Source organism: Cupressus sempervirens, chromosome 7 (genome assembly GCF_028749045.1).
Source record: "Cupressus sempervirens isolate cs-2001-9-10 chromosome 7, ASM2874904v1, whole genome shotgun sequence".
Classification (NCBI taxonomy): domain Eukaryota; kingdom Viridiplantae; phylum Streptophyta; class Pinopsida; order Cupressales; family Cupressaceae; genus Cupressus; species Cupressus sempervirens.
This window is the reverse complement of record NC_143124.1, coordinates 550,925,391-550,948,089: the sequence shown is the minus strand read 5'-3', so window position 1 is coordinate 550,948,089 and position 22,699 is coordinate 550,925,391. Positions and strand designations below refer to the sequence as shown.

Here is a 22,699-nt window from a genome sequence, read left to right as displayed (position 1 = left end):
TGCTCTGAGATTCTAAACACCTAGGACTCACCAACTATATAACCATGGAAAAGGTGAAGAGGTGAGATAGAATCTGCAATAACATGAAACAGAATCAGATGTGACATAACAATGTTTATCATTTTTAAAAGGAATCATTTAATAGCTCATGCTTCGAGTGGTGTGATTAGATACCAAGATGCTCAGTAGATGACAAAGTGTTCCATGTTTACTTCCGAGTAGGGAGGGCCTTTCTCGTTAGAGATTGTGTGGGGATAAGTTATGGTTTGGGGTTGGGTGGTTAAGCCCCTGACAATGTTTCCCCTCTCCACAAGATGTTGGACGTGCATCAAATAAAGATAAGCTATGCATTCAAACGTTTGTCAAAAATAGGTATTTTTTTTACTTTTATGATGTATATTCAAGTAGAAGGCAAGATTAATTGAGTTGTATCATCGTTACAGTTATCTCTTTATATGAAAGCAACTCTTATCATCAATATAATTGGCAACCAGTTAGATCGGCTGATCTTCTAACTGAACGTGGAATATATTTATTTGCGAGAGATAAATTTATCTGATGGATTGTTATTTCAATCTTTCATTTATAAGAATGATGAATATGAGCATATCTTCTAATCTTATGTTATTGCCACAGTTAAGCAATCGGAAGGAAATGAATGATACAGTGGTATTGACGCCCCAAATGATACAGTGGGTTATGATGCCCTAAATGATACAGTGGTAACTAAAGCCCTAAATGATACAGTGGTATCTGAAGCCCTAAATGATCCAATGGTAATTGATGCCCTAATTGATACAATGGTTTGTGATGCCCTAAATGATACAGTGGTATTTGATGGTAATCGTCATTTGATTGTGATATAGTGGTAGTTGATGGTAATCGTCAATTGATCCTAAGTGATATTTGTGGACTAATTTGGGTGATTGCAGAAGCATCCCTACATTGATTTTCGGTTCAAATTACAGAAGCATCCCTACATTGATTTTCAATTCAAATTCCATTGTATGTAGATTTTAATTCCCATAGTAAATTCATTGATGGTATTTTCAGATGTTAGTTATGAGTTTTTCAGTTTAAGTAATTGTAATTGTTAATCTCATTCACATGAACATAACTGATATAATTGTCTTCCTATGAAAATGAAGTAATAATTCTCTCTCTTTGATATGTTGGTTTTTAATTAAGACTCGGGAAAAGTGGTTGTTACACTAACCTCCAAATCACCAACATAGAAACTTGTATGTTCCTTATCCACATCTGAAATCATCTGATCTACATTTTTCCCTGTGATGGTTTGAATTTCTTTTGCCTCCTCTTCATTATTATGATTCCCACAAACAGGATCAGGTGTACTAGTGTCATCACATGTCAAGCATATATGTCCTCATGGGGATTCCTTTAACTTGTAAGTCCTTCAATTTCTTCACTATCAGCTGTAAAACTTGTTATTTGCATGATCTCCTTGAGACAAGAAGCAACCACAAGGTTAAACTATTTATCAAGATGCTCCATAAACCTGGACTGGACCAAGGTCACCATTGAAGTTTGTAAAGACCGATTTAAGAGTCTACAATCTGCCTGCTCTACATTGGTCAAATAGGTTTCTATCTCTTTCAATTTGGAGAGAAAATCATTTGAAAATTCCATTTGTTCTAATTGCAACCCAAGTACATATAGCCGACCAAAATCTTTCTCTTTCTGCAAGTCTCTTAGTTGAGGGCCATTGAATGTATTGTTAAATTCCTCTGAAAAGACGTTTTTTTTCAGATCTTCCATTGTTCTATTTTCAGAGGGCCAAAAATTACCCCAATCTGATACACATTTCCTCTGTAGATTGCTACTGGAATAACCTGTCTGAAATAAGTTTGCTTGCTGCTTGAAATACTATTAATAATGTTGACCAATGCAAAAATCTGAATCAAACTATCGTGAATTAATTTTCACAAATAGCTGGGCAGTTATATCAGACAGTAAAGTTGGAATGTAAAACATAAATATATATTGGTTCTTCTTGGATCAAGTTCCCAACTTGTATTACACTTAGAGGTCAATAGAGTTCCTATAGCTGGTAGTTCAATCCTTCACAAAATCCCGTCACAACTATGAAGTCCTGCAGTCAGTGATTCCCTGTGTAGTTTTGACCCCAATGGACCAGTCACGTAAAGAAGTGTTGATGAAGACCACAATAATGATAGCCTTACTGCCTTAATTCATTCTACCTGTACATAGCTCTTTCTTCAAAACTGCATGTAGTCCCATCATGCCTTGTATATCTATCATATTCGATACCCTCCCTTTCACGATATCACCAAAGCATGCTTCGAACAGAAGACACGTTACCAAGCTTGTAACTGTTACAATGTTTATATGTGCATTACTAATTGTGGTTTATCTTTACTTATCTTGTACACCTGGACTTGTCATGATTCAATAATGCAGTGGCAATACAAAACATCTTCATCATTTCCTCTTCAAAAACAGCTTTGTAAGACTGATATAGAAGTCGAATCGGCAGCTCAGAACAAATTGTAATAACTTCTATTACACCTGTCAATTCTGATCGCTCACATACCTATTCTCATCCCGTTTTTCACTTGCCCCATCAATGGATTTACAACTCCATTGTTCTCTGCCTCAAGGCCTTTGCTGGAAGTCTTCTTGGGCTCAACTCAAGCTTGTCCACAAAGGCATCATGTCCCCATCCAAATGAGTTGCCTAAGTTTTTGCCAACAAGATAATTGTGATTTTGTATTTACACATGTAGATAAGTAGAAGACTATTAGAGTGCAATTTTGGTTTTCAGCTGCATTCCCTATGGGGGAGTCAATATAGTTAGGGGGAGACATTGTAAGTATTGTAAATATATTGCGGAGAAGGATAAGTATTAGAGTGTGTTATACTAATGATATTTTGGTCCCAAAGTTAGAAATGCAGGAAACCTATGGTAACACAGAGTTTGTATATTAGGTTGGAGATGCCCTTTGTCTTTGATGTCAAAGGGGGAGAAATATGTTGATGATGTAGATCTCATAAGTGTTTCCATTAATGAAAAAGGGGGAGACTTTTGCTCATATGTGCTATGTGTCGTCATTGATGTCAAACTTGTTATCATTTATGTCAACTATGGTCTGAAAGTTAAGTTCAAGGGTATTCCTGTGTGTTCCGGAGTGATGCAGTAGTAGAGGTATACAAATGTGTTGACAAAGGTGTATGGACACTCCAGAGCTTTGGAGAAGTCTTTAGGAATTGACTAAGTATGCATGTTTTGGTGAACCACTTATCAGACAGTTCAGAATTTTTGTATGCATCATGGTGCATTCATTCATATCATCTTGACATTGTAGTATGATGGTGGATGCAAAAGCATGTCAGACCTCAGATTTCTTGTTCCCATTCAATCCACAGCTGAAATGATGATGTTTTCAGTATCAACCATGCAAAGACAGTGCATCAGTTTGCAAGAATGCTTTGCATTCCTCTGCCTTCAGTATTTTTAGTGTTATGGTTCTCTCATATTGGTTTATTGGTGTTAATGCTATGTTGTGCATCCACGATTGTTGTAGATGCCACACTATATTGAGTTTGTTTGTCCGACATGCATTAACAGTTCTATGTCTTCAAACTGACTTGTGTTGTTTTGATCCATGTTGTAATGTGCAGAGTTGAAGGTGATGATTTGGGATTAAATGGAAGGTGCGCCAACATTGGTGTGATGTTTTCATCTTATTTTCCTTCTGCATGTATTGAGAATGAATTTAGGGCCAATCGTTTATGTTTTGTATGTTACATCTAGTTAGGCGGAATTGATGTTATTTTGTGTTGCAGATGGTATATAAAGGAAGCTATCTTTTAGAGAATGGTATGAGATGCGAATGTGATTGTTTATGGAGTATTATGCAAGTGTGAAAGTGCAAATGTCCCGATAAATAGTAATGAAGTCAATTCAAATGTATAGAATAGTGAATTATAATCAGCATTTTAGAGAGTGCCCTTGTCTTCAATTCAAGTATTAATGAAATGCCCAGAAATAATAATAAACGGCAATAAAACAAAAATAGGTACAAAAGACACAAAAACATTTATCCTAGGAAAACCTTTCAACTGAAAGGAAAAACCTAGCCACACCAGAAAAATATTTCTTTTATTGATATAAAAATGTTCAAGTACAATGCTTTCAACTTGATATGATATCTCATTACACTAAGCAATCACATATATAAATTGAAATGAGAGACTCTTCATATTTCCAAACACGTGACTCTTCGAATGACAGATGTCTCTCCAAATAATATGTTGACACAATATTATCTCTATTTCAACATGTGGCAAAATCAGAGGTAAAGATCTCTATCACAGCTACAATCTTCAACACTCTCTCTTAGCAAGAGAGAGAGATCTTTAGTATGGCAGACACACATAGTTGCAACCACAGATGTCAATGATAAATTCTCATCATATAGATTCTAATAAAAACATGCTATCTCAACATAACATAATTCACCATAGTAGCAGAAAATTAACATCATGGTGTCACACACATGACTTCCACCATGTCCAATCACAGAGGGTGGAAAGAGGGCTTTCACCTCAGACTTCTCCCTAAGAAGAATGCATTTCCACCATGCCTCATCATAGAGGGTGGATCCACCATACCTACTTCACAAAGGGTGAAACAAGGGATTTCAACTTGAATTTCTCTCACAAAGAAGAACTCATTAACAAAGGATCGCACCTTGAACTTCTCTCACTGAGAAGAGCTCATTAACAAGGGATTGCACCTCGAACTTCTCTCACTAAGAACTCATTAACAAGATGTATACGAATGGCTGAGATTTTCTCTCAACAAAGAAACCCTCTCAGTAGGGACGGCTTTGATCACCACAATAAGATAGCTGATTCCAGTTGTCACATAAGCTTGCAAAGAATTAGACATGTCCCTTTATCACACAAGCTCCCTCTGAATCTCATTTCTTGTTCTGAATGCATATACAATTTATATATGTTCTCCTTCTTAATGAAGATATGCATCATCTACAAGCAATGTCATCAAACAATCTACATAATCTCTCATTATCCTATTGTGTCCTAAAACCAAGCGAGATTAATAATAGTGCATAAAGTCAATCTATCATAGAGATCAATGCAGAAGCATACAGTATTTATATATCAAAAAAATCATAATCATGGAATACTTCTCTTATGAAAGGAAACTATTCCTTGGTAAGAGGAATCCCTAAGCTCAGAAATACAAGCATGCAACCTATCATCACAGCCATAGAACTCTCAATATCGTTCTAAACAAGCATCCTATATGTTATCCAAAACCTCAGCCAACGGATAACTAATGGCAATGTCACCGCCCCCAAACGCCATATTTTGTCTAGAATAAGCATTTGCCAAGTGGCTCTCCGAATGGTTGCCTATATAGTGCATCTCAAAGGGGTCGTATTTACTCAAGCCCCTAATTAAACTATGCACTTTGAAAACAGTATCATTGTCCCCCAAAACAAACCAACAAACACTTTGCAACCCTGGCTTGAAGCACAATTCTAGCAATACAAAAACCACACAATCATTGATGTTCAAACCACAACTTTACAAATTCCTTGTATTTGTCCCATAACTAAGCCAATCTAGTGATGTCAAATACAATTTCATTTAAGCTCAGGTTTGCAACCTTAAACTACCTCTTCAATCTATCAGTCGAGAGCATAAATGTCTAGCTCATATTGCTTGATATAGCCATAGAATTAGGGTTTTGATCCTGCGCTTCTTCTTTGTCATTTCCCAAGGGCTCCCAAGGAAAGGCTAAGGGAAATTGCTATGGTGCAGCTTTGATTATGCCACCATTTCTTGATGCTTTTATTGATCCTTGGTGTTGCTGGCAGACGCTCATGGCCCAATCAGCACTTCCACATAGATAATTCCACCACCATCCTCCATGTTGACTCTCCTTTCCAAAGGGCTTTCAGAATAAAAGACGTCGCTGAAAAAAACAGAGGTTCAATATGAAGAGCATTTATACGTGTGTTGTATTCTTCCCAGATCAGGAAAATGCTTCCCAAAAGTGTTGCGAATAAGTCATCAAGATAATTGTTAATATTTATTAATCATAATTATTGATTTAATTTTTAGCAATTATTTATTCAATATTTAATTTTATTATAATTTAATACTTAATTCCGGAAGGGGGTATCACACAAAATCATGAGCAATGAACTTCCTTGGCCTTTGGTCTAAAACATTGTAATTAGTTTACATATAGGGAGTGTGATTCTCGCCATGGTTTTTCCCGCATTGAGTTTTCCATGTAAAAATCTTAGTGTCCTTGTGTGTTGCTCTTTTTGTTTTAGTTATTTACTTCTACACGTGTTAGTTGGAATGAATGTTCATTACATGGTTAAGTTTTAATACATGCACCCCACCCCTTCCTCAGCATCCAAGAGTGTTCAACACCAAGATGCTCCATAATGTTGATGGGTTGTTGGGAGAAGCCTTAAGGGAATCCCACATGCACATTATGTAACTATAATGGTGATTAGAATTCTATTTATAATATTAATGGTTATAAGTTTATTGATATTTCATAATGATAACTAACCTAGTTACAAGCTCTAAATCAAGATATAAAGTGGACAATTTGAATCCCTCTATATATTCCAAACCTGATTTGGAGATTCTTGGGCTAATTAGAGTACAGTTTCAAAAAGGGACATTACAATACACTGCACAATTGTCTTGCCATCCTAGGTTGATGATCATGTGGCATTTGTGGGCAAGGCTTTGTTATAGTAGGTTTATAATTGTACATAAAATTGGCTAGATGCCTTTGCAAGCCAAATGCATATTCACCAAGGTATTAATCTCATTCGAATGCCTAGATTGGAAAAAAGGAATGTTGAAGAGAAAAAGGATACAAGAGGTTTCATCTTTCTGAAGAAGCAACAAATTGTGAAAAGTAAGCATCCCAAGGTTCCAAGTAACAAGTAAGTGGTAGAGTCACCAATCGATCCTAGTAATGAGGATGAAGTTAAAAGTATTCAATTATATTTGAATATGGGATTAAATAATGAAAAAAAATGCTATCTTGAACAACTCTTAAAGGAGAAAGCAGATATCAATGCAAAAAAATCAAGGAAGTCTCGAGGCAGCTTCAAAGTCTCTAGAAGGCTCTGGCTCAAAGCAAGAAACCATGGAAAAATTAGTCTATCAGAGACATAATGAAGAGGAAAAAAGATTTTGGAAACAATAAGGTGAGAAGATCCAATAGTTATATTGGCTTACAAACTAAAGTCCTGAGAGATGTTCCTGCAAGGAACCAATTCCAACTAGATGCTGTCTTGGTGGCACCAAAAAAATCCAAGATTGATCAAGGATGACTCTCCCAGAACATGAGGCGACTCATCTTCTCTATCAAGAACCATTTAGTTCAAAGACTCTTAAAGAAATATACTTCGAGTTTGATTATTATAAGAAACTTTGCTATAAATGACAGATTTCAGGCTTCTTTTCTTTGGGTCAGCCTATGTATTGTCTCATTCTCAGACTCGCTCGGAAACAGGGATCAACCCAAAGCAATCAGTGTTTACATGCGTACTGACTCTTTGCATTGCATGCATTGCTTTATATGCATGTAACAATTGATTTTCCGTCCATGCATCTTTTTGTGTGTATGTGTCGACATACTGCATGGTTCTTGAAGAGCATGCATGCTTTTAGAAATGACTACATACAAGCTAAAATGCTAAAAAAATTAGAAAGCTATCTATGAGTTTAACATACATTGTGTATATATAATTCCTGCATGCAAGCCTATCATCTTGGATAGTTCTTTAACGAGATAGTTAACTTTTACTCCACGTGTCTGGTTTTTGTCACAGATCACTTTAATTTTTAGACTTGTTCCTTTGTTTGTATAATGATTTTTCTGAACTTTATCTAAAAAAACTCTCAAATTAATTTTGTACCATAGTAGAAGCGGGTGAGCTTAAACTGTAAAACCAAATGAGCCTTCAAACCAGAGGCCCAGGTTCGAACCCTAAGAGACAAACTGTTGAAATTGTATATAATACTGTCCAGTAGACATACCTTTGATCGTGGTAGATATGTCAGAGCCTACCTAAAAAGGGAAATTTACAGGCGAATTTGGCAAAGGAGATAACCTCAGTTTTCTCAGCTAAGTCGAAGGTTTCTACAAGGAGCAGTATTTACAGGTGAAATTAACTAAAAAGATGCTAAATTAAAAGTTATGGAACCCAAACATGGGGAATTTGTCAAATTTAAAAACATAAATTATTAAAAGTAGCATTTTCATAAGAACACATGATTATCCAGTACTAGGACTAAAAGTCTGACTTCACGGGCCTGAAATCTAAAATCCTATTAGCATCTACAAGGCAGGTAATTCTCAGGGAGTACATAGTCCATCTCAAGGAAACGGAGATTTATTTATCGGTTCTGAATTACTACTGTATGAAATTATGATGAACGTCATATAAAGTACTTGCATTGTTTTCCAAGGAATTGAGGGAAACGGTTTACGCCTGACTAAGATAAAGTCATGTTCGTCAGAACAAGGCGGCCCATATTTACAGGAAATATATGCCAGTTTTGTGATGTAAGGAATATGTGACACGTCCAGGTTTAACTCTTAGAAATGAGGTCCATTCAAACTCACGGCCCATCAAATTAAAGTTAATTCTCATAAGCTCAGACTACCCCGGAAAAAATAATTACAATGTGAAGAGACCGGAGGAGAATAGACCTTGAACTCCAAAAGCTGGTAGCAATAAATGGCGGCTGTATCTCTGAATCATCTGTGCGCTTAAGCCATGGCCACTCACAGTCCCCCACCTGCAATTATTATTAAAATCGGACTCTACTGAAATTGCAGGCGTCTCGAGCTCCAACTGTGCTTGCAGAAGAGTTATGCGATGTTGGATATCGGTTTGTTGTTTCTCAAGCTTCTCAATTTCTTCTAATAAAACCTCCCTTTCAACATTTCCTACTCCCGCCATGCCTTTCTAGTCTCTTTAGAAACAACAGCCTGAGCCTGCCTTCTTTTTGTCCGTCTCGAAAGGGAAAATCTTCGGCTTCCTTCCTTTTTCCCCTCGCGTGCTCCTTTGTTCGATTCCCTCTGTGCAGGCTTGAAATTTCAATTATTTTATTCTGATCTTTCATATACCCGGAAATTTATCTTGCATTCTGGTACAAAGTGTTCCAAGAATTGAAATAAGTTCTATTCTTGGACCTCGACCTGTTTGGTTGAACTCCAAGAAAAGTCCTTCCTATTTTTTTTTAATGAATGGTTTGGTAATATTTTAAATAAACAAGATTTTTAATTTATAAAAAATTATTTTTTATTAATTTTTTAAAAAGTCAAATTATTTTAATTAGTCTTTTATTTTATTTTTTAAATTGACTTATAAGTGAAAGATATACCACAACCTTTGAAATTCATCGAAATTCAAAGGACATATTATATTGTATATTATAAATTTAATTCTAAATTAAATCAAATTATTTTAATAAGTATAAGATCAAAATTAAAATCATTTTATTTTAAATTATATTAAAGAAAATAAAATATATAAATAAGTTGAGATCATTAATATGATATTTAAATGATCTTTCAACATAGTTTTAGTTGCAAGACCAAACACGAGATTTTTTTATAGGTAATATTTATTTTGTATCGATATTGATAAAAAGAGTACAATATGGCAATATGGCTAAGAGCCTTACATCTTAAACTACCCTTACCCTTACCATTAGATAAACAAAAAATAGAATATAAACACTCTAAAAGTACAAACCACCCACCCATACATTAGACCGATCTACCAAGACAAAAAGAACCACCACCACCCCCGTTGTCAGCTACTTCTTGAACCAATTCGTTGCTTCCTCATGAGTAAAGGTTGGGGTTGACTGGTCATACCTCACCGAGAAACCCTGACTCATCCTGCAGTGCTTTCCACTACCCTTCCCCTCATTGGTGAGCAAAGAGGCATCGACCCAAATTCCCTTTGTTGTGGACATGCCCTCATGCAAGTGAGATTTCTTCGCAATCTGATGGTGAATTTGTTGTCCAGCGGCTAGCGCGCTCTTTGTCAACGTGGCCTTCATGAAGCTTTGTTCATCCTCCTTCATCACCCAAATGTGCTTAGTCAGGTATTCCATGATCATTTTCCAACCCTGTTCTACTTTGGGGATATGAGCACCTTGAAAATTTGAAGAAGGCCACACCACCAATGGTTGAATGGAAGAGTCCCCTTCGCTAATCAATCTCCAATGTCCAGTACCCATCTCAATTACAACTCTCTCAATAATTTCATCCAGTCCCAAAAGCCATTATCTGTCCACACTTGCAGCCATGACCCGACAAACCTCTTCTTTTGATCCCCCCACCATCAATGCAAGCACCACAAACAACAATGCCACATCCAAATTTGATCTCCTCTTCCAAAAAGCCTCCAAATACTCTGGCCCTAAAAATTGTTGAACACTTTTCAAAAAGCCGGAGTCATCAAAAAAAAAGATATATTTCAGGCATCGTGTGGATATCCAACCTTCATAGGTTTGTATCTGAGAATTTGAGCCAAGGGCAAAATTCGCCTTCATTTCTGACTCAGAGAAAACAAATGAACTTTCCTCTCCTTCAGCCTAAATATAACTGCCTCAAAACTCTCTAAAACGAAGTACCAAAGCAAGCCAAACACTCATTTGACACACACGAGGGGTACATCAGTAATATGGAGATCTCTGCTTAACATGGAATGATTAATATCATCGTAAGTCAAACTCGTGATGTCATTCCTTTCAAACTCCAAATTGAAGTACCATGAGTGAATTATTAAGTCTAATGACCAAACAAAATTGCTCTCTTTATTTAATCACCAAGGTGACAGAAGTCCTCAAAATTTTCATATTAAGGGCCCAATGCTGAATTGGCACCTAAATTGGCTAACTGATCCACCACTCTATTCACTTCTCGAAAGTAATATGAAACCTTAAAAACATCAAAGTCCAGTAGTAGCTCCTTGATTTGTCTTATACTTTGATCCAGATGTGATGTCTCCATCTTTCCTTTCTTGATGCCATTTATAATTATTTCGAAGTCTCCTTCCAAATGTATACATTTACATCCAATTTTTGCTCCTAATCCCAAAGCTTCCCTGATAGCAAAACATTCAGATGTGTTATTTGTACCATCCTGCAAGCGTTTAGTTGTAAATGCAAGTATGTTGCCCTTATGGTCTCTTGCCACGCATCCACACCTTGATACACCTAGGTTTCCTCTTACCGCCTCATCAAAATTAATCTTTACCCATCCCTCCTCCAAAGGTATCCATAACGTCATCTCTCTTTTCAAAGTTGGATTAGCCCCAGTACACCCATGAACGAGCTCATAGACCAAACACAAGATTTATTTGTAAAGACAATTTTATGAAAGTTTTAAAAATATATCAAAATTGATATTAGTCTTTTTTGTCATTAAAAAAAAATGCATATTAAATGTTAAATAATGTTGACCTAGTTTATATCTTATGATGAATGGATAAAATAGTCCAAAAATACATTTGAGTGGCAAAATACAATGAAACGGAAAAGTCACGGACCCAACAACCCATCAAATTGGGTTTATTAAAAACTGGAATAAGAAAAAGCTATTCTTATTCCATCTTTTTTTAGGAATTCCACTATGCTCATTATGGGGTCAAATTAGGATAGGCGAATTCTAATTTCAATTTTGTATTTTGTACACAAACGTCAAATTGGCGAATGCGGGTATTTAGATTTTTCTATTCCTGCTTAATTCCTGCAACCAAATGGGGCCTAAGGATGCAATTTAAAAATATTCAAAGCATGTCAGCAAAGTTCCCACTAGGGGAAACGACCTATAGTAGCCCGGGCTAACTTTGTGCATGAGTTCAACTCTATGTTGAAATTTGTCAATTTTTGGTGCCATTTTAAAACGTTGTCCAATACCCATCACTAAGACCCCAAAAGATGTTATAGTTCTTTTTGGACAAATGGATTAATTAGCAATCAAGAAAACTAAAAAATTAAAAAAAAAACTATTATTGGTGTTCATGGTGATTTGTTTTGGCATGTTTATGTGCAGTTATTGAGTTTTTTTAGGGTGGTGATTGGGGGGGAATGTAACGGTTAACATGGGCGACAACTAGCTCATTTCCCCTACTCTCTTAGGCTAATTTCACCCATCTAGAATTTTTAAATTGTAAGTCAGACTTGAATGAATTTTTCTATGTAGTTTTGTAAACAGGTTGAGTTTAAAATTTAGGTTTAAAGCTTCTATTATTTTATTTTGATCTTTCATATACTTTAAATTTTATCTTGCCTATGGTTTGATGAAATTCTAGTGAACAAGTCCACTAAGGATGCAATTAGAAAATAGTCAAAACATATTAGGAAAGTTCCCACAACTCTCTTAGGCTAATTTTGCCCATCTAGAATTTTTAAATTGTAAGTGAGATTTGAATGAATTTTTCTATATAGTTTTGTAAACAAGTTGAGTTTAAAATTTAGGTTTAAAGCTTCTAGGTATTTATGAATTTCTATGTAGAGATAGTTAGAGATAGTCAAACATTAAGTGGTCAAAAAATGGCATTTTCAAAGTGTTTTATGATATTCACTATGTTTTACTTCAATGATTGTTCACTCAAAAATGTCGGTACTTGTGGCCAATTTTTTATGTGGTTTTTTTAATGAAATGTTTCAATTGTGGTGTGCAAATGGGCCAATGACCAACCAAAAAAGCTTTAAAATGATTGGTTATTAGTAGATGTATGATCGACTATTGGTACATGTGTTGCGATTTTTGGGGGCTCCTTTAGTATTAGTAATTGGACCTAAAATGCATGATATTGATTTACTCTCTCCCATGCCTCATTAGATACTCTTTTGGTTGTCAACTCCTTGTTGAAAAGACACCTTAAATGCCCAAAAAAATCATCCTGCACCCTCCTATAATGATACTTGCTTTGTGTTAGCATGAGCTAAAAATAGTAGTTCCAGATGGGAATTAGAGATCAATCTCCCTTAGCAGAGAGTCTTGAGAATATCCTCATAGCCACAACAATATAGACCAAATATAAATTCATGTAGAATGAAGATGACACCCCCACATGAATTAGTTGTTTACATGTAATCATGCTTATGAGTTCCCCCTAGTAGATGGATTCTCTATTTTCAAAAATTTCATAGATGAACTTAAACATCCAGGTCTCAAAGTAATTAGACTCTTTGAGACCACATATTTTTCTTATAAGAGTTATCAAATCATTGACCTCTAGAGAGAAGTTAGATATGTGGATTATGTAAAAATAATTTAGAATAACTGAGAGGGGGTGTAAATCAGTTATCCTCAGGTCCAGATGTATCAATTATTCTTTTAACCACCTCAAATACTTCAGATCTAATCATTAAGTAGCTCAGTTTCTATTGCAAATAATCAGTAACATAAACTTACATTTTATTGTCCCAATAATAACAAACTCACAGAATCTAAAACATTGACGACAAAACATCACAAATAACATCCAAACAACTATGACACCAAGATTTAATGTGGAAACCCAATTTGGGAAAAACTACCAGTAACATGTCACCATTATTTCACTCTTCTAAAGTGAGCTCTATTAGGAGCCAACCTTGTTAAAGGTTACAATACACATTATTAGGTGTGACCCTATTAAAGGATTTAATACCCTGTTAAGAGTGGCCTTGTTAGAGGACTTAAGAACATTCCATTAGAATGTTACCTTGATTAAAGGAATTACAAATGAGTGTTAGGTCAACATTGATTAAAGGATTTCAAACAAATATAATGCTTAGAAAGTAACAGTAAGTTGATATGATAAATATAACTCACTTTGCAAGTACAGATCACAATATAGCTCATATGTTAATCCATTGACTGACCTCCATTATCATCTATGTATCTGATCTATTTAGCAATCCTTCAAGCGATCACACTTCACCTCTTCACAACACTTCTCAGCCTTCTACTTAAGTTAACTAGTCAATAGCATCAACAAATGACTATCCACCTTTTTAGGTTATCCTTATGCCTCCTTAAATAGGTAGCTTGATCTTTTGTCACTTAGACACCATTATAGATATTAGGGTTTCGATCAGATTCAACACATCATTCATCTTCTTTTCTAGAAACTTCTCTTTAAATAAAGCCTTTGATCACTCACCTAACCCTTTCCTTGAATTAAATGCTCCAGGTCATCTATCCTTATCTTCAACACATTTTCCATACTCCAAAAATTCAACTCTCTCAACTAAGAATTGAGATTCCTTCACAAACTGAAAAATGTTGTCACTCAGCCAAAAGTGTCTTCACACTTCATCATTATTGAATTACTCGGTTGATACTAGTTGTTATGTTCAACACACTTTATGATACTTAGTTGATATTGATGCTCAGTCAACACTATATTTTTCTCATCTTATATTGTCACTTGGTTAACACCAGCATCACTCAACATATACTTCTAGTTCCCTAATCTTCTGCTTTGAAGCTCAATTAAGCCTAAGTATGTGTGTTTTATTGATCATCTATTCTAGGCTGTAATACAACTATCTTCTCCATTTAGTGTTATGACTAAACAACACATTATCTTGCCAAAGTCTACTTGATTAAGTGACCGTTGTAATTCTACATAACTCAACCTTTTCACTGGGTCCTCTTGTTATCTCTCCTTCTTAGATACTTGTCATCAATCATCTTGATATGACACTCTACTTAGGTAGCAATTGTCTCACCAATAAGGTTTGATATCAATGACAACATAACAATTATTCTAATTGTAGCTTCCAACATATTGTTCTTGGCCAACTAGAGAAATTTGATCTCTTATTAACGAGACAGTTGTCATTTGTATGCCTTTAATAATCAGTTTTGTTCTAATTCCATAGTCACACAAATATTTCCCTAGATAGATTCATGCATTTTGAAATTGTAGGGACTTTGAAGATTTGTTCAATAACATTTGGATCCAAGCTAAATAGTACCTTACCATCTGCATCCTCAACTGTCTTTGACTTGAGGCTAAAATGATTTGCACATTCCCAAACAAACTTAGGTTTGAGGAAAGCTATGGGTGTAATGCCCTGCCAGGGAACCAAAGAGGAATTAACCTATGATGTCACTAAGTTTGCTCAACATTTTTTTGAAAGATTAAAACAATCAAGAGATAACATGGTGGAAGTAATAACTCACATACATACATAAGCACTACAATAACAATTACATCTCTCAAGGGTTCCATAACATTGAATCACACACATGAGTTTTAATAATATTAAATATGATAAGTAAACAAATCCCATGCCATAGAATAACCATAGGTACAAAATCACATGAAAGAATATACAAGTAAATAAGATGTCACATGGCATAACAAGAATGCATAATCCTCTATTAAAGTCACATGTTATAAAATGCTAAAAGAATATACATCATGATAAGATACAACATCTCATAAAATCTCAAATAATCAAAGTACAATATACTAGAATATGAGCATATAACATAATCACAAGACTAGAAGAATAGAACAATTGCACAAGGTTCATCCAACATCGACATCTAGTTGTTGGATCTTAATGGTGTAAGAAACACTACCACCCAACCTCATGGAACCTAAATGACCCACTTCCACCATGGTGAGGAGATAACCTCAAGTCCCAAATAGATAACAAAAGTCATAGCAAGAATCTAGGTTAAGGAATCTTGATAAAAATCTATCTCAAAGGTATCAAGTACACAAGTAACATCTAATCTCAAAGGCAACAAAGATGTGTGTACAAAAAGTGTCACACTTCTATAAGCCCTTATTCTTGAGAGAACCCATGGAAGATAGAGTCTCAAGAGACAACTTATAGCTCTCTATCTATGATGTGCAAAGGCTGTGAGATGGTGGCTCTCAGATGAACCAAGCTATGCAACCCTTGTAAGATGCGTCATAGAACAAGAGATTCAAAGATGAGAGCAAGAGTGCTAGCATCCAAGAATCACAATGAATGCAATGTAAATGCAAGATCTAAACTAAATGAAATGCAAGAGCTAAGAAAAAGAACTAAGGTAAAGCATAAAGGACACTAATCTAAAAAGTATGTCGTAATGCAAGTAGAATGAGAGTTAAGCTAAAATACTAAAATGTAGAATGCTCCAAGTCTCCAAAAGCTCCAAAAGCACCTAGAAATCCTACAACATAATGTTAGCATGAGAGTCTAAGATTAGAGAATGAGGAGAGAGCCCTCTTTTTTAAAGAAAAATGGATGGTAGGGATTAAGAGGCAAAAGAGGCATAATCAAGGGAGGAGAATGCATCTTGTGTGATCCATTTGCACAAACATCTCAACCAATCACAATCAACAGTTGATTTTTGAGAGGAAAAGAAATGTGTGGAGGAGATTTAAAGTTATTTTAAAAATAAAAGATTCCTCTCCAATAGAAAGTTGTGCATTCATGTGTAGACAAAAATTCCTTTTCTTTCATTTTTAAAATAGGAATGATGCTTTATGTGTGCACACTTAGGATAAGTGGGAAGTGCCCAAACTTTTGTTTAATTAAAAGAGAGCATGTTATTTCAATTAAATAAAAGATGTAGAACATAGTGGTCAAACCATAGGTTATAATCGAATAAATTATAAAATGAGGATTTGATCAATAATAATCAATTGATAAATTATGCAAAAATGCTAGAAAGGGGGCTCATAGTCTAGATAACCCTTTTTGGGTGATTACATTTTCCCCTCTTTAACTAATGTGTGATCGATATGGAAACACATTACGTCAAAGAATAAAGAAGCCAAGAACGCAACATATAGAGAGATCTGAGTACGAAGAATGAAGTATAGAGGGATAGAAGATCATAAATGCACAATTTGTTAGTGGTAGAAATGAACATCAGGGGAGAGAAAGATAATATCAGAACTTGAGATGAGCACTAATATGTCAAGCAAAGTAAGCAAATAGATCAAGAGCAACTAGCTATACTAGAAAAGTAATTTGCAGCAATGATAGAATATTCATGCGCCCCCCCCCCCCCCCAAGGATCAAAATTGAAATGAGATAGAGGAGATACAAAAATGAACTTGATTTGATCAAATCAAGATTAAAGTCCATGATGGTAGATAAGCGATTAAGACCAAGGTGTGAACACCAAATAGTGAAGATATGCCCCAATTTTACTATGTTTGACCAAGAAAGATAAAGTATTAGAATTAGATCAAAGAAAGAGGACAAGTGAAATGAAATTAAATATAATGACAACGAAGAGTGGAAGAAAGTAGAAATGATAAATAAATAAAGAAGTGATGATTGCCTGAGAAAGATTCAAAGATTAAGCCTCAATGGGCCTGATGGGTGGATATATTGCAACCGACAATTTTGGGTAAAAATCCAATCACAAAATAGGATGCCAAGCCATAGAGTTTGAGACAAAGTCTCCCCTACCTTAAAGGGAAGGCTCCCCCTTCTCACTATTCCTTGGATCAACTCAAGGTAACCAAGAAGTTGAGAGATTTTATAAAATGGGTGTTACCAATATCCTTTCTTTTTATTTTTCAAGAAATAATCCACTTACTCGTGGGGTGAGTAATGGGCAGGGTGAATCTCTAACTACACTTTTATCAAGAGCTAGAAACAGTGATACCGATGAACCTTCACTAACTCAAACACTAGCTGAAAATGTACCGATTTGGCTCTAAGTCTGGTCATACTTCTATACAGTAAAGTTTTACAATTAGGGCACAAAGACTCCTAAAAGTAAGAATAACTTAACTATTTTGTGAATTAAGAAGAAAATATAAGCTATAGACAAAGCTTCTAGCTATACACTTCCACAACTGCTCCTAGTCAAAGCTTTGGCTCCAATTGCTTCTTAACTATTTTCTATTCAATTCACGAGATACAATTACCAAGAACACAAGATAACATGAATCAAAGATAACTTAAATGAATTATAGATAAAGCTTATAATTCATGCAAGTAACAATCTCACTTAATCAAAGTTAAGTCTCAAATGCTCCTTTGTATTCACTTTTGCTCAAAATAGTGCTTACACAAGCAAAGTTTTGCTAGCACAATTTCTCTAGAGCTCTCTTGCATAAAGATAATGATGATTTTAAAATGATGGGGCACTTATTTATGTAGGTACAGAAGTTGAGAAAAGAGTGGAGGAAAAAGTGGGAGCAACTCAACCAACTTTGACCTAGTCTAACTACAAGAGAAAATAAAGGATTACATGCAACTCGCATTACATTTTTTTACATACATGTAACTCGCATTACATGTAATTACACTTTTTCATGTAATGCATCCTTTGAAACTACTAACATGAAATAAAAACAATAAAAACAATCTTAAAGGTTGTTTCTCAGTGCCTTGAATTTGAGAATGATGTCACGCACTGTGGAAGATCAACAATTTCCATGGTCTTTGATATGGCTTCTACTCTCACTGCATTTGCATATGCTAATTGCACAACTTTGGAATTTTCTACTATAGTATCTAACAAATATTTTTTTAAGGATTTATACAAGACAAACTTGTTCATCATGTGCAAACCAAAGTCTTCAGAATCTACATCAACATTGATCTTGATTGTATATTCTAAGTTTACTCTCTTTGTTGCAATAAGATTACCAGATTCATTAGTAACATGACATTCCATCTATTCACAAGTAACACTTGTTTCAATTGCTTTACAATCTCCAAATACCAACTGCAACTTTGTGATCAACTTCCTCAATGTCTCCTCTTTGTAACCAATGATCCCTTGAAATTTGAAGAACATTTCACATGATGGAAGAATGTCACATGAGACCAAGGCATCCAGATTGAATTTCACCATTTCATCCCAATCATCAAGGATTTCCTTCAAGTTATCTACTTCTTGAGTCAAAGAAGAGATTAAGTTTTGCTTCATTTCATTCAACTCTTTGACACGCCTAAGAACTGCAAATGTCTTTATGATGGCTCAAACTCCTTCATAAATGATTTCTTGTATCCAAGACTTGGCAGTTTCAACCAACTTTCTCTCCTTAGATGTTTGAGACATAACAAAAACACTCTGAGAAGATTGTTTTTGAATGACCTCATTTAGATGAGAGACTTCCTGTTTTAGTTGATTTTTCTTTTCCCATAGCTCATGATTGCTCTTTGATACATTAGCCAATGCATCTTGAGCATCTTACAAACAACTCAAATATGATTTCTTTCCAATTTCAACCTTGGTAAACTTGAAATTAGAATGAGTAAGTTTCTCAACAAGTTTATCTACCAAGGGTTCAACAACTTTGACAAATTTTATTTTATCAGAATCAAACAAAATCCTAGAAACAATATTATCTTTCAAAGATTTGGATTTGGTCTTCTTAATAGAAAGATTGTCTGGAGGAACAACCACTTTTCTCCTCTTTATTGTTATTTTGATCAATCATGTAGGTAGGCTGAAACCTTCATCTACAGAAGCAATTATAGTGGAGACCATTGGCATTGATCCTGATTGTATTTCCATTGTAATAGAGCAGGATTCAATTTGCATAGCTGAATGCATAGGAACATGTTAAGAAGACTCTGTCATGAAAGCTCAAACCCTATTAAAGATGTATCAAATTGGGAAACTTGACCACTGGTAAGAGTTGAAAAATCCTCAAACACATTTGCTAAATGTTCATGTTGTTCATTTGTAGGGATGGGAGGAGTAGCAAAGGAAATAGGAAGAGCCATGGTATTAACCTTCGAGACTAAAATGGAAGGAGTGAATATAGTGGAATGAATCCGCATCATCATCAATCTCATGCAGAAAAGACTCTTCATGTATAGAAGATGTACAATCTTGTGCAAGATTTGGAGGAGATATGATCATGATTTCTCCTTCTTCATTTGAATCTCCTTTATCAGATTCTATTTCCAATTCCTCTTCTGGTTCTTCCACTAATCTTGAATTGGTTTAGGAATTTGAGATGAATTAACTCCTTTTTTGCCCTTCAATTTGAACTTGAGGGAACCCTTAGTATCAAAAGATGAGGCTACAACTTTCCCTTTGATTTCCAATTGTGATTTCCTGCTAGGAGGACCAAAACTTCCACAATCCAAGCCCATCTTGGGATTTACTCTTTTAAGGCCTTTATTTTTCAACCATTTATTGGTGTTTATCAAGATGGATTGAAACCTGTCCATGATAGACGTACCTTCCTTTTGTTGCCACTGAATAGGAAAAGGGCACTTCTTATCAAAGCTGACTTGATGAAACTCTAGATCACGGATGTTGCCATCATCTTCAACTTGGAAATCTGAAGGGATTTCCAACATGTTAAGATCAATTATCTACTGTAGGGTTAATCTGAAGTAGTCCATCTTCATGATGTCAAGTTCTGTCCTCATATCAATCCAGATGTCCTCGATGTGATGAACATGAGTGTAAGCTCTTTTCATTTGAGAGTTCATCTCTTAGTAGTCAAAATCAAATTTGGCTTTGAACTTCTTCAAGGTGATCAATTGCAACTTTGCTTCCATTTTCTTTTCTTTAGGCATAGAAATGATTGAATAATTGCCAATAGCTAAAGGTTTAGCTGAGGTAATGTGGAAACCAGGCCTATGCATAACATGTTGATCACTCTACATGTCCATGAGCTTTCTAGCTAGCTCCATCAAAATAATTTGATATGTAGCATACCTAGGTAAGGTATATTGCTCACCTTTGAAATATCCAATTCTCAAGTGTGTGAAAGTAGGAAATTGAATAAAATTACAGCTATATTGGTTCACCTTCTCCCATGCTACATTAGATACTCTTTTGATAGTTAAATGTTTATTGAACAAGCATTGAAAATGCCCAAAGAAGGCATCTTGGATTCTTTTGTAATGGAATTTACTATTTTCCAAAGTGATTTGGTCATAGTAATCCTAAACAGGAACTTGAAGACGATCTCCCTTGGTAGAAAGACTAGAGAAAGATCCCATAGCAACAATAATGTAAACAAGGTAATAATTCATGTAGAAGGGTACCGAAGTATAGCTTGCCTTTGAAATATCTAACTCTCAAGTTTGTGAAAGTAGGAAAGTGAATGAAAATACAGTCGTATTGGTTCACCTTCTCCCATGATGCATCATATACTCTTTTGATAGATAAATATTTATTGAACAAGCACCAAAAATGCCCAAAGAAGGCATCTTGGACTCTTATATAATAGAATTTACTATTTTCCAAAGTGATTTGGTCATAGTAATCCCAAACAAGAAATTGAAGACGATCTCCCTTGGTAGAAAGACCAAAGAAAGATCCCATGATAGCAGCAATGTAAACAAGGTACGAATTCATGTAAAAGGGTACCAAAGTTTCCACATTGCCTATCTGCTGAAAAAGTGCAATGCTGATGAGCTCTCCCCAAAAGATTTGTTCTTTATTTTCCATAATCTGAAACATGAACTTATTCATCCATGGCTCAAAATCAGTAGAATCTTTAAGGCCACAAATTCTACTAAGAAGAATGATGAGATCCTTATATTCTTGCTTAAAGTTAGACCAATGAACAATCTTTGACCATCTGGAGAAGTTGCTTCTCTTATTGTCTAACCAGTAAAGGTTGACATACTTCTGATAATCACCTTTTTGCCCATTCCAACATGCTAAAGATGTTTCTTTGGTCGAATATGCACATTCTACTTTATGTGGAACCTTGAAGATTTGTTCAATGACCTTGGGATCAAGGCTAATAATAACCTTGTCATCAACATCTTTGATAGTCTTTGTCGTTGGAGTAAACCACATTGCACATCCAAGAATAAAGTCAAGTTCTATGGCTGCCATAGGAAATGTAGGCACTATGTGAATGTTGCTTCTCTTACTACACTTAATTTCTTGACTAGCTGGAGCTTCAACTTTCTATAGAAAATCAACCACGTCCACATGACCAATCTTTGTGTCCATCACGTTTTCTAGAATAGATATGACTGATTAAGAAGTTGCATGAGCCAATTCTTTATCATATTGATATTTCATTTTGCCTTTGGATTTTGATGGTGAGGACATTTCTTGTGCTTGTACTACAACACAAAAATCTCAAAACATAAATACATCATTAGATGGAATCACCGTACAAGTTGATTTGTGATCAACAAAGATTTGGAAACAAATTGGAGACTTGGTAGATTCCACAAAATGATCTCAGAGAAATCATATGCATATGTAATGGATGGAAATGAAATGAATAGAATGCGAAATGAAGTGTTATGAAAGTGAAAGTATGGAAGATGGAATGAAATAGAATGAATGAGAATGTGTGATAGTGGAACACATGAGAGTGCATGCAAATGAAGATTGTTGATTTCAAAAGTGACTTAGTGTTTTCAATGCATTATTGCATGAAAAATGAGTACATGTAAGTGCAACATGTAATGGAAGATGGAAAGTGAGATGAGATGCAAATGTGGGTGGAGGATGCACTTCACATGTAAGTGTGGATGGAGGATGAGATAGAAAACATGAAAAGATGTGTAAACATGTATTTGCTCACGAAGGTGCAAATGCATATGGAGGGATGGAAATAGAAAATGAAAGAGGGATAATGAGTTTTATAGTCACTTTTGGTGAAAAGGGGAAGTCAAAGTACATGGGAGATGGAAATGACATCTTTTTGACTTTTCAAAA

The 22,699-nt window shown here is 35.2% G+C and overlaps 1 protein-coding gene across 1 annotated transcript in view; it reads right to left on the bottom strand.

The window, feature by feature from the left end:
* Positions 1-9,292, bottom strand: part of CNX5 (co-factor for nitrate, reductase and xanthine dehydrogenase 5) — a 268,770-nt gene extending 259,478 nt beyond the window's left edge. Inside the window, exon 1 of the mRNA XM_089792002.1 lies at positions 8,768-9,292. Coding sequence (XP_089648128.1) covers positions 8,768-9,020 — 253 coding nt within the window. The 5' untranslated portion in view covers positions 9,021-9,292. The remainder of the gene's footprint in view (positions 1-8,767) is intronic.
* Between the last annotated feature and the right edge of the window lie 13,407 nt (positions 9,293-22,699).